General features: G+C 33.8%; 1 protein-coding gene across 11 annotated transcripts in view; it reads left to right on the top strand.

The window, feature by feature from the left end:
• LOC311168334 (sodium channel protein type 2 subunit alpha) overlaps positions 1-13,996 on the top strand; it is a gene marked incomplete at both ends in the record, with an annotated part of 67,780 nt that overhangs the window by 26,086 nt on the left and 27,698 nt on the right. For all 11 annotated transcript variants that reach the window (XM_084229725.1, XM_084229728.1, XM_084229731.1 and 8 more), the window contains 5 exons: positions 222-354; positions 5,187-5,425; positions 6,757-6,930; positions 8,450-8,806; positions 13,002-13,481. In XM_084229725.1, the coding sequence (XP_084085851.1) occupies positions 222-354; positions 5,187-5,425; positions 6,757-6,930; positions 8,450-8,806; positions 13,002-13,481 (1,383 nt within the window). The remainder of the gene's footprint in view (positions 1-221; positions 355-5,186; positions 5,426-6,756; positions 6,931-8,449; positions 8,807-13,001; positions 13,482-13,996) is intronic.

Raw genomic sequence — 13,996 nt, forward strand, 5'->3', positions numbered from 1 at the left:
AGGAATTAGAAGTCCATCTTAATTGTAAACCCAGACATCTCCGAAAGCTGAGAATCCAATAAGCTTTCAAACACTTCCCAAGAATGATGATTCCAACAGTGTCTTATTAATGAGCTGCTTTCATCTGAAATAGCATAATGAACAGTTAGTTAAGTAGCATCTATTATTAGGTTTTGCTCTACTCAAGAATAAGGGTTGTTTTATCTGAAATTTTACTTTAGGGCACAACCACTGAAACAGAATTAAGAAAGAGAAGATCCAGTTCTTACCATGTTTCCATGGATTTATTGGAAGACCCTACAGCAAGGCAAAGAGCAATGAGTGTTGCCAGTATTTTGACCAACACAATGGAAGGTATGTCAAAAGTCCTACAGCAGAGTACTTGGTGGTGCTTTGGTAATAATGGGGGGAAAAACAAAACAAAAACAAAACTTCCATGAGCTTGAAAGTTTTTTTCTGATGATATTGTATCATTGTATCTATTACTAACAGTAAAATTCATGCACAACACATGGTTTTTACTTTTAGCCTCCATGAAGCTACTGCAAGTACAAAGTATACTTATAAAACTATTTTTGTAGATCAGATTCCAAACTACTGAAAAATTTTATGTGCATGGCATGGAAAGGTATGTAATGCTAAATGCTTATTACTATAATGTGGTTAACTATTTGAATTGTATTAGCTGGCATTAACTTCTTAAGGTATAACATCCTTTTAATTAACCAGAAATAGAAGTGAAAAATGTGAATTAGGGTTTGACATTAACTGCTTTGAAACAAAGTTTTCAAATTTTAAAGTTTTATTCTTGCGTCTCTCTGACCAGAGTACTAAAATATATCAGTTTTCTCTTTAGTTGCAGATTATAACTGGGTCATTAACATATCATTTGGAAGTCTGCATTTTATAATGCCAAACTAAAGACTTTGGGAATGGCTTGATCTGTGAAAAATTCTTGCCTTTTCTACGTGTTAAGTTTATGACTCTAAACTTCAGTTTCCTCATTGACAAAATGCAGATAATGATGTGTATGCATAAGGTTGTTATAACAATTAAATGAGTCATCATATATAAAGCACTCAGGTACCAAGCATATAGAGGGCAATCAATAATCATCATTAGTTGTTTTATAATTGTTATTTTTGTTAGTTCATATGTTTGTGGCTTTCCGTTGTGTAAAGTGAATTCAGACATCAATATCAACTTCAACTACTTGGAAAATACTTTTATATAAAATATATGCTGTGCTTCCTTGCCTTCCTTTACTCTTCCCCCTCTCTCTAATAACCAGCCCCACCTTCCATCCCCTTCCAGGTGGTTGTGTGTGTGTGTGTGTGTGTGTGCACGCGCATGCGTGTTTGTATATGTGTCAAAGGAAAACAGAAAGATGGAAATTGAGAGAGAGAACATACACACAAGCCTTTCTTATTGTTAGCTATAGTTTCTCTTGATATGGGACAGATTCTTGGAAGAAGTTTTTTCCAGTCTGAATGCAAGGATCCCATGATATTAATACCAGACCCAAAAACTTGAAAGTCACAGTCAGAAAAAAACTCACAGTGGAGATTACCATACATATCACAGCCATGTCAGGATTACAAGACCCAATTTTTGTAATATCCTAATACAGTATCAGAAATCTTTTCACTGATTTCTATGGAATATTAAACTCAGTACGTTCTTCCCCAACCTCGCCTGCGTTAGCTTGCACTCCCTTCCCCCCCCCAGCTGCCAGTAGCTTGCTCCTCCCTGTCCCTCCAGGTAAATCTTTTGAAGATTCTCTGGTCTTCTGCTCCTTGCCATAGCAAAACCACTGAGAGGAAGCTGCCAGTGGTTCTGCTACCGATGTCAGCAGCATGTCTGCTCCTTAAAGCAAGAAGTAGAGAAGGAGACAGGGTAAGTCTAAATCAACAGTCCTCCTTTGCACTTCTGATAGCATTACATTTGAGCTGACGTAAGAAATACTTAAAAACATTCACCCAGCACAAGATTGGACTTATCCACTAATTATAATACCTAATTCAACATGAATGTACCCACATAGCTCTTCGTGCAGGTTTGGGTCATAGAGTTGCTTAGGATAAAAGTGTCTAGAGCTGTCTTTAATAAAATCCATCTTTCATTTCTGATAATGGTGGAATGGAGTTTCTGCAGAGCTTTGCCTTTGAATTTTTCTGAGGGACAAAGGCTATGTTTTCTTTTTTTTTCATTAATTATATAGATTGAAAAATTTACTTTTCTTTACTCAGTTCTGTATAAACTCTTGGAATGTGGCACTGGTCAAGATTGGTTGTTAACAACACACAACATCCACATCCATGCTAAAGCTGTCTTTAATAAAATCCATCTTTCATTCCTGATAATGGAGTTTCTTAGGTTGATATAGTCTGTTTTGGGGGGATCTTTCCTTCTGAGTTTAATCATGATTTGGTTCACCTTCCCTTTTTTGAGGATTTTTGATCCGACCAGTAATTTTCATTTTCCTTCTTTTGAAATACAGTCAAGTCTCTATTGTCCAGCATAATGAATAACCTCCTACTTAATGATTAATGAAATGGGAGGTGACAAGGTGTCAAAAAGAATTCTTTGAATTTTTAATTGCAGAAACTTTATAGAAATGTTTCCTGGTCATGTGCTTGGGAAACATAAAGGAAGGGTGATTAGAAGTAACTGAGGAATTGATCAGAGTTGGCAAGAGAACTAAACTGGACTATAAATGATTGTCAGTGTGAATATCCACATAGGAAATGGAGAAATGACTGTGGTTTTCTTCTGACTGCTTTATTTTATTTCAAAGTGTGAGATTCTCTCTCTCTTTTTCTCTCTCTCTCCCTGGCATGAATAATTCAGTGATTTTATTCTACAACTTAAGAACCGTTGTTCCACTTTTTCCTGGTGTCAAGATGAGCAACACTGGCTGAACTTCCCTTTTAAATTTTCTCTGATTTTTTTCCTCCACAATTCCTGTTTGCTTCTCTTTATCTACTAAATGATATGTACCATTTAAAAAAATACTTATTTGAATTATATGCAGGCAAATGAAGTTTTTGTCATTTAACTTTTCTTATTCACTGTAAGTTATATTTTATCTTCAGTGTAAACATGAGGTTCTTTGAGTCTTCAAAGTGTTCACAAAATAGCTAGGGCATAGTAATTATATTTATATTTTCTTCTAATTTACAATTCGAATATTATGTTTTGTTTACAAACTTGCATATTAGGAGAAATTGATATGTCTGCTTGAAAAATGTCAATTTCTGAAGAGATACCTAAGGAATCTACTTCTAATGGAATTCTGTAAAAAAAATAAGCAGGAAACTCATTTACTTAAGGGAAGTAGTAAACTTTATAGCATTAGCTAGAGGGGAATGTTTATCAACAGGTCAGGAAATCATTACCTATTGTTGTGTTTGTTCATTAAAAATGTTGGTTCCTCCCTTACACAGTTTAGTTCACAGTAAACTGTACTAAGCATAAAGAGATTTTTTTAACACAAAAATATGTATGTTTTTAATTTTATATATATTTTACATTGTTCTTGTACAATGTATGCTTTCTCCTCTCAGCTATAGTCCCATTGGAATTCCCAACACAAATTCACCCATGTTCCATCACCATAGTCCCTTGTATTCTTCCCACCATTGTTTTGATCTTTTACCCTCCTCTTCCCCAGCAGAATGTCTCTGGTTTATAAATTAAAACAGTACAGTACTATATGGTGGATAACATTTAAAGGATGAATTACTTTTTTCATCTTAATAAGCATAAAGAGATTTTTCTAGTTGCCACCAAAGTGACTGACCAGAGTCCATTAGGCCATGAATGAAAAAGAATCTTTCTGCCTATTTTTAATGTGGTAGTTTCTATTTGACAGAGCAGGGAATAAGAGTGAACAGCAATGATACTAGCAGAAAACAAGTCCTGCATCCTTTTCCCACTCAAAAGTCAATTAAGAAATAATCTTCCGGGCCTCCCTGGTGGCGCAGCGGTTGAGCGCTGGGTTGTGAAGCTGCCCGCAGCCTCTGCAGCGCCGGTTTGATCCCCGGCTGCTCCTCGGCCACCAGAGGAGGATCCCACATGGCGCGCAGACCTCTCCTGCCGCCCGCTGCTCCCCTCAGCAGTGTACTTCAGTCCTTCTGCCTGCTCTGCTCCCCGCTCTGGCTCTGGTGAATTCTCTCACCCTCCCGCGCTTCTGACTGTACCCAGTGCTTGTATAAATAAATAAATAAATCTTTAAAAAAAAAAAAAAGAAATAATCTTCCCAAAAGAAAATGATAGATAATTTTTTGCTTCCCTATTTCCCATAATACTTTGTCAATATTTATCAAGTTTCAGTATTTTCCATATCCCCTTTTTAATCTATACATTGTCTTTGCTTTCCTGTTATTTAGTTGAAATGATTCTTGATATCATTGTACTTTTTTCTAAAATAAATGTACTTTAATATGAAATTTCACATCATAGGTTTGGTGTACATATAAATATATAGTTATGCATTTTTAAACATTAACATAAATGTATAACATGAAAATTTATAAGTTCTACATACTTTCTATCATATTTCACCAGTAGTATATAAATTCCATTTTGTTTCTTTGGGTGCACATTTCCTCTTCTTTTATGCCCTCTAGTTAAATTAAGAAATGTAGAGAAAAGAAATCTTGTTAAGTTTTATATATAAGTCTCTATCCAATGAGGTTTCACTAGAGAATGTTTGATTGACTGATAACACTGACAAGACCCTCTTACTAAAATTGAAAACAAAATCTAGCCCAGAAGCTGAGTTTCAGCATGACTGATAGGCTTTTAGGATATCTCATGAGAAAAGATCTTTGATAATATGTAAGCATCTATCTCAATCTTTAGCTTGGGTGAGCTTTAAGTATACTTAATGCAAGTCCTGTCCACCACTTTCTTATAGTCTTCAACATAATGATCAGACAGCTTAATATTGCCACCACATCTTAGGAACTATTTAGCCAAGATAAATTTAGAAAGTTTACTAGCCTTTCTTTTATGCTTTCTATGACAGGTCACCACTATAATTTTTTTTTTCCTGCTCCACATGAAATTAAGCCATAATTCCTTTTAACAGATTTAGATTTTTAAATGACTTTTAATTTAAATCAAGGGCTACTTAATAAAAGTTAAGCAGTTTTCATGATATTTTAACTTTTTTCTTCCAGAACTTGAAGAATCCAGACAGAAATGCCCACCCTGCTGGTATAAATTTGCTAATATGTGTTTGATTTGGGACTGCTGTAAGCCATGGTTAAAGGTGAAACATATTGTCAACCTGGTCGTGATGGACCCATTTGTTGACCTGGCGATTACTATCTGTATTGTCTTAAATACGCTCTTCATGGCCATGGAGCACTACCCCATGACGGAGCAGTTCAGCAGTGTGTTGTCTGTTGGGAACTTGGTAAGGCTAATGGAGGGTTCTCTTCCCATTGAAAGAATTCATGATTGTTTTAGTGAATTATACATGTAGCTTTCAAATTAAATATGATTTACCTGGCCATGTGTATACCTTGACATCCATCCCTTTTCCTAGTAACAAAAATACATTGCTATATAGTGAAGCAGTGCAAAAGAGTCAAAGATTTTAGGTCAGTTCGATTTAGAATTATATTTAAATTACTCATTCTGTAGAAAGATGATTATAAATCAAGAAAGACACTGGAAAAAAAAGACATTGGTCTTGATAACAAACTTCTGACATATTTCTTAGGCATTTAGAGTCAATTTTTACCTCAAGTAACTAACGTCCATTTAGATGATTGAAAATAAAAGCACATCAAATGAAAATTTATGGAGTGTAGAGGCAAATGTATGATGTAAATGCCTGTAGTAGAGGAAAAAATATCTCAAAAACTTAATTAGCTTTACCCTTTAAGAAACTAGAAAATAAAGAAGAAACTAAACCCAATGCTAACAGAAGAAAAGAAAAGAATAAAGGATAGAAGAGAGATGAATGAAATAGAAAATAAGAAAATGTTAGAGAAAATTAACAAACATGAAAGTTGGTTCTTTGAAAAAATCAACAGAAATGACCTCTAGACCATACAGAATTAAAATGAAATATAAGAAATATTATAAGCAATTGTATGCCAAAAAAATGTATATAACCTAGATGAAACCGTGGTCTGTGGTAAAGGACTGTGCATGCATGCTTTGATGATGGGGTAGAGTGATAACACATCTATGGAGGTATGAACCTGTTCCCCTAAGTCATATACAGTGTTGTAAACCAATATTATCTCAATAATGAAAAGCAAAATTCCTAGAAAGTAACAAACTACTGAAACTATCTCAAGAAGAAATTGAAAATCTGTAAAAAAAAAAAAACTACATAAGTTGAATTAGTAATCAAGCATTCTTTACTGAATTCTACAAACTATTTAGAGAATTGATACCAATCTTTCACCCACTGTTCCAAAAATTAGAAGAGAAGGAAATAATTCCCAACACATTCTGTGAGACCCAAATTGCTCTGATATCAAAACCAAGCAAAAAAAAAAAGTATCTTAATTTTATTATCTTAATCCTATACTCTTTATCACTTGGTAAACCTTAAAAATAGTAAACAAATACTGATTTGAATACAGATCACCTGTGGGTACTAATTTGCTGGACCTAAACCAATGTTATTTATTCAAATTTTAAATTGTGATTTGCTATAAGTAAATTAAATTGCTCAACAATTATTTGCTTTTAATATAGTCACTCATGTAATAAACATTTCTCATTTAGGTCTTCACTGGGATCTTTACGGCAGAAATGTTTCTCAAAATAATTGCTATGGATCCATATTATTATTTTCAAGAAGGATGGAATATTTTTGATGGTTTCATCGTGAGCCTTAGTTTAATGGAACTTGGTTTGGCAAATGTGGAAGGATTGTCAGTTCTCCGATCATTTCGACTGGTAAATTAACTGGAAGCATCCAATATATTTTTAATTAGACATCATTCTTATATGGTGATAATTTTAAGATTTCCCGTAGTTATAATATTATTTGAATACATTTCTAAAACTAACTAGATTGCCTCACAAGAGGACAGTAGTTTCTTCTTTTTCATAGCATCATCACATAAAATATATTCAAATGAAAAGCCAGTATTTCTCTTCCTAGTAATTTAATGGCAGGGCTAATGGAAAGGGATAAAAAGGAGGTAATAGATAAACCTAAATCACAAGCAATAAAATATTCATCTATCAATGATCTGGGATTTGATTACCCATGCATTAGGAGTTACTGAAACTTAGGATGGACTCATCTTTTGATGAGAACCTCAGAAATTATTGTGTTGTTCATCGTATGGTTTGCCTCATGACTCCAAAACTTGGAACAAGATACAGTGGACAAGAAAGGAAAACAGAGTTCCCCGCATATCTGCTCGCTCAACAACATCAGAAATACACCAAATCTACTGTCTGAAAGAGTTGCTATACTATGTTTTGCTAATTTTAAAGAAAGTATTCTATAGTTCATAAATTTATGAATCTTATAAAATTAAGAAGCAAATATTGCTTGACATATTTATTAAAGTTTGATACATTTTATTGTACCATCACCTCAAGTTGATTCTAACTTTTGTCATTTATTTTCAATGAAAGGTATATATAGTTACTAAGGAGAGGTTTCTATTGGTAACTTATTTTATTTTATTTTTTTAAAGATTTATTTATTTATGCATACAAGAACTGGGGTACAGGCCAGAGGTGTGGGGGGGAGGGGGTGAGAGGATTCACCAGAGACAGAGTAGGGAAACAGAACAGGCAGACTGACTGAAATACACTGCTGAGGGGAGCGGCAGGTGAGACAAGAGATGTCCGCTGTGCTATGTGGGCAGCTCCCTGGCCTGGGATCAAACTTGTGCTGAAGTGGCTGTGGACAGCCTCATCAGTTGGGTCTTAACCCCTGCACCACCAGGGAGGCCCTTGGTAGCTTATTTTAATGGTGATTGGATTCAAGACTTTATGAGGAAGTCTGTTCAGAATTTAAGTGTAAATTCTGTTTGTACACTTCAACATGACATTTTAGGCACACTGAAAAATATATCCATTTTGGACTTTTAAATAATGAGACCCTTAATTCTCTGAAATACTATCTGCTACTTAATCTTAGATATCTCAGTTCCATACAGAAAAGCAAAAAATATATTTCACGTTTATGGTAGGATTATTGAAATTTTTGAAATATTTTATTAATATTCCAGTTAAAGACTGTATAATACAGTTATTTTGCATACAATATAGAGGATTTCAAAATAAAAAGTACCCCATGGTATCAAATAACTGATACATTTGCTAGATAATAGTTTAACACACAAATAATATATCACCCTACATTTAGACAATAATGTTGTAGATTTCCCTGTAAATAAATTAATAAATTTTTCAGAAGATAGAGCAGTAACAGCCTTCTTACTTTTATTTCTAGCTCCGAGTTTTCAAGTTGGCAAAATCTTGGCCAACTCTGAATATGCTGATAAAGATCATTGGCAATTCTGTGGGGGCTCTGGGTAACCTCACCTTGGTGTTGGCCATCATCGTCTTCATTTTTGCCGTAGTCGGCATGCAGCTGTTTGGTAAGAGCTACAAAGAATGTGTCTGCAAGATCTCCAATGATTGTGAACTCCCCCGCTGGCATATGCATGACTTCTTCCACTCCTTCCTGATCGTGTTCCGTGTGCTGTGTGGAGAGTGGATAGAGACCATGTGGGACTGCATGGAGGTCGCTGGCCAAACCATGTGCCTTACTGTCTTCATGATGGTCATGGTGATTGGAAACCTAGTGGTAAGTAGTAAAAATATGTTCCTCCTTCTCAGTAAAAAATTATGTAACTATAATAAAATATATTCAACTGAGGTATGATTTATGCATTTGGTTTTGTTCATAACAATTCTCAATTATTCATAATTGCTGGAGCCACATAAAGTCCAGACTATTGAAATATTAGACTCTTTAAACATTTTAATTAATTTTTGCATTTTTTTCTGCTTTATTGAGATGTAATTAACATATGATATAAGCTCTAAGAGTACCTTTTGAATGAATGTTGTTTTTCATCACTAATTACCTCTTACTCTTCTATTGGGAGGTCCTTTCTGGCTTTCATTTCTCAGTTCCTGTAGTGAAGCATGAAAGTGTTACTAAGAATGCTCATTCATTTTATATATAAGCACTAACAATTGTTAACATTTGACAGTATTTCAAATTTGGATTTTCTACAAAGTGACTTTAAAAAATTAGTGACCATCTCAACTCATTAAAGGCACATTCACTCAATAATACTTATGATGATTTCTTTTTTTAATTGAAGTAACATTGCACTGTAACATTATTATATAATGATTTTCAGGTGTACATCATCATAAATCAGCATCTTCTATACCATATTAATTGAGGTATGAGTTAACTTGGTATGAAGAAAGGTAGAACATCTCAAAGTAAGGAACATTGTACCAGTGTTTAAGCAAGAGAGAAAATAGACTTGTGAGAGGAATTACACTCATTTACTTTAAATAAAAAATAATGCTAGTGAGTCACTTCATTTTGTCCCAATCCAGTGACTAGAATGAGGACAATAATAACCAATATTTTAAAGTATTTAATTTATAGACATAATTTCTTTTCACATGAAATAACTTCCAATGCCCCAAAGAAAGAAATGAGGGAGGGGAGGAAGGCAAAATATTACTACTTAATCCTATTTCTTCCCATATTTCAGACTCAGCAGTATTAGTTTAGATAATTCTGTCCTATTAAAGCACTAAGAAACATAAATAGTGTACAGTGCAGAAATATGAATGGTGGTTTATAACAAACATTTATCATCTATAGTCTCTGTGGGTCAAATATTTGGGAACAGCTAAGCTGGTGGGTCCTGGCAAAGAGTCTGTCAGAAGGCCGCTGTGATGATGTTGGCAGGGGCCCCAGTTACCTTGCTGGGACTGGAAGATGAACTCTCAGGAAGGCTCACTCTCGTGGCTATAGCTGGAGGCACCAGATCTTGGTTGGCTGTTGGCACAAACCTCAGTTCCTCACACAGAACTCACCATGTTGTGTTGTTTGTGAATGACTTTATGACTTTAGCTGGCTTCTCCCTGAGCAGGGAGATGAAAAAACAGAAAGAGAAAGAGCTCCTTTTTTTTGTTGTTCTAATCTTGAAGTCACATGCATTCAGTTGTACCATATTTAATTCTTTAGGAGCTAGTCACATATAAGAAGAAAGAATAGGTCATAGCTTTCAAAGTGAGTAGTATCAAATAGTTTGGAGATGCATTTTAAAACCACCACCGTAACCTAATACAGCTTCCTTTCAGAAAAGTACAAAATTGCAAAGAACAAAAAGAGACTGTCATAGCATTATATAGAATAGAATCAAAGAAGAGTTCATAAGTTTATGTTATAAAATTGATTATATATATAAAACACATTAGAAGAGAGAAGAAAAGGCAGAGAACAGAATCCTTTCATGACAACAATGAATGAGCATGCCAGCCAGCCACAGAGATTTCATTGTGGGAGTAGTAAAAGTCAATTTGGGACCAAACTATGTAAGTTTAATTTATGAAAAGACTGAATATATATAGCAAAACTGGGGTTTTTTTCTGTAGGCAGTTCAGAACTACAGATGTCTTTTTATCAGGAACATGACAATGAGCAATAGTGTTTTAGTAAAATTTAAGTAGCAGCAAAATGCAGAGTGCAGAGTTAAAAAGGAAAACACTCAACATATCATACATCATCTGTTAGTTTACTGAAATAAAGCATCATTCTAACAGGACTCAAATTGAAAAAAAATTCAGGAAGTATCTATACTGATGGATGACATTTAATATTAACTTGGATTGCTCTATCTGCACAAAAATATCTAGTATGTAAAATAATCATTTCTATCTACTGGCATAATCTTAAAATATAATTTTAAGAAAAAAATTAAACTTTCTTTTTTGACTATCATTTAAAAAAAAACTTCCTTTGAGATATCCTGGAGTAGCTAAGGTAATAATATTATCTGTTACATTTACCACTCTGAAGGAAATATATTCATATCACGTTAGTGTAAATTAGCTGGAGTGAATTTGATGTGCTGCTTCCTGCAATTCTTCCTTCTCATACTTTTCAGAGAGAGAAAAGCCCCCCCCCCAAAGATAAGCTAGCATAACCTCCTTTCTACAAACATGAACTTCCTTATGGTGCTCCACCACAGGCAGTGTGAGTAATCACTGGTCCACAGGCAGGATAGAGATGAAACCACAGACTCTTCTTCCCTGGGTCAAGATTTTTTAAGAGCCATTCTTGGTTTCCTGACAATATGGCCAGAGATCCTTTTATAGATTCAAGGTAGGTGCTGCAGAAAAAGAACGTAACTTTTTGATGATTACTACTTCTAGAAGTAATAGGTCTTATCTTTAATTGAACATGAGGCGTTAGCACATAGGAGAAGTAGTTTGGTAGTCTCACAAATAGGAATCAGGATGAAGTTTAGATATATACATTATATTTTAATCTTGGACTCAAAATGGAAATTATAACTTTTTTATTCCAAGAGTAATTAGCATGTGAAAGAGTCACTTTCACTCAATGAGTTAGCAGTCTGTCCACAAACATCTGTGAATCAAAATTTGGGGTTTCAATCCCTGAATGAGTTTATTGAATTGTATTCTCTTAATTCAGTTTTTGAATTCAAGTTTTATTAATGGAAAATTCAATTTATTATGGGTAAAAATAAAAATTTAGCATTTAGTTTGTCCTTTCATTTACTTTCCATTCAGATAATAAGTTAAAACGTAAATCACAATAAAAAAAATCACTTTCAGTAAATTCCAGAAGTAATGGAGGGAATTTTAGTACTAATACCATGTAACAGTTGAGAGATGTGTCTGATAGGCTCACATAATTATGCAGTCTTTATTGAACTTTACCTGTTTTTACCATCTTACCACCATTGGTTAGGCTAATTTGTAACTGGTTAGAGAAGGACCCCTGAGCCGAATTAGGTTATTGGAAAGACAGGAATGTCACAGGAATACAGTGTCCTTGTCCTTTTCATTGAAATGATACTTAAAATCTTTACTAGGATTTTACTTTTGTACTATTTACTTTTTATCTTTGGCCTGCTATATCCCTTATCCTTCTTCTGTTCTATATGTTGAATAAGGAACTCATTGACATTGTCCATCAAATCCTAAAAAAAATTCTGTGACTTAGTCTTGTTCATATGGCAGTGCTGAATTCCCTAGTAAATTGCCTCTTTTTTTGAATGTACATAATGGGCTTATAGTCACTCATCTTTTCATTCACACTTGTCAGAGGCCCAAGTTATTGACTAATTAATGGTCTCACTGACAGTACTACTTGACTCCACAATCTTTAGCTCAATCTTTAACACCATTATTACACACAATAACCACTTCTTTATATTTCCAAACATTGTATAAATCTAGTGACAAAATTTTATAAACCCAACACTGGGACTTTGATCTAAGAATACATTTTTTTTCTAATTTGGTAGTTTATCTTGGTGCAAAAGTTGATACAGGTACATAAAAATCAAATCCTATTTAAATACATTAGAATCCTTTCTGATTTAGAGAAATAAGGTTGTAATAAATTATCAGTGTCCCAGAAAATAGGAAACATGGACAAACTATATAACATCCCAAATAGAACTTTTCTTTTTCACTCTATGGTTATATAGATAACTTAGATATAGTTCTTTACATAACTAAGTTTTATCTTTTAAAAGTGATTTTAATATAGAGGTTTCATGCTGCAGTTCTTTCAGTAATTTTGTGATGATTTTAAAGAAAATCATTTCATATTGTCAGGAATTTTATTTTATGCACTCCTCTGTGTAGTTTACCATGACCTAAAATATCTATTAGGAAAAAATGAGGAGTAAGAAAAATTTTAGAAAATTTATAGTCAAGCACAATTGAAACAACAGAATGTTTTAATGATTTATTTTTGCATTGTATTTTAGGTTCTGAACCTCTTCTTGGCCTTGCTCTTGAGTTCATTCAGTTCTGACAATCTTGCTGCCACTGATGATGATAATGAAATGAACAATCTCCAGATTGCTGTGGGAAGGATGCAGAAAGGAATTGATTATGTTAAAAGAAAATTACGTGAATTTATTCAGAAAGCCTTTGTTAGAAAGCAGAAAGCTTTAGATGAAATTAAACCTCTTGAAGATCTAAATAACAAAAAAGACAGCTGTATTTCCAACCACACCACCATTGAAATAGGCAAGGACCTCAATTATCTCAAAGATGGAAATGGGACCACCAGTGGCATTGGCAGCAGTGTGGAAAAATATGTTGTGGATGAAAGTGATTACATGTCATTTATAAACAATCCCAGCCTCACTGTGACTGTACCAATTGCTGTTGGAGAATCTGACTTTGAAAATTTAAATACTGAAGAATTTAGCAGCGAGTCAGATATGGAAGAAAGCAAAGAGGTAGGAATTTTTAAATAAGAAGGTATTTTGGTTTATTCATTTTTGTTGCTTTAAAACTATCAGACTATTTTTAAATTGTTTCCTTTATGTGGAAAATAGGAAATATCCTTGGAGATACATTTTCTGTGGTAATATTGATGGTAGATGAATTGATGAAACATTAGAATATAGGTAAATGATATGCTGATTCGATTTTTCAAATATTCTTTTTTGAATTTTAATACTATTAAGATTGTGATTAATCCTTCTAAATATTCAAAAATAATTTTAGATTTGTCAGAATGCCTCAGCTTCTGCAGAAATACCTGGTGACAGAGTTGTCCCAATTCTCATTTTGCTGCGTTCTTGGCTGTTACGAAATACCTTATAAAATGTGATCTTACTTAGTTTACACAATCATTTATTCAGACAAAGTCTGATTGGGATTATGGCTTGATATTTATATATAGTTTTGCATTTCCTGAAGTAAAAATTTTTTTAAGGAAGAGAAAGTAATGATGAAGAATTATTTTAAA

This window comes from Talpa europaea (assembly GCF_964194135.1).
Source record: "Talpa europaea genome assembly, chromosome: 1".
Taxonomy (NCBI): Eukaryota; Metazoa; Chordata; class Mammalia; order Eulipotyphla; family Talpidae; genus Talpa; species Talpa europaea.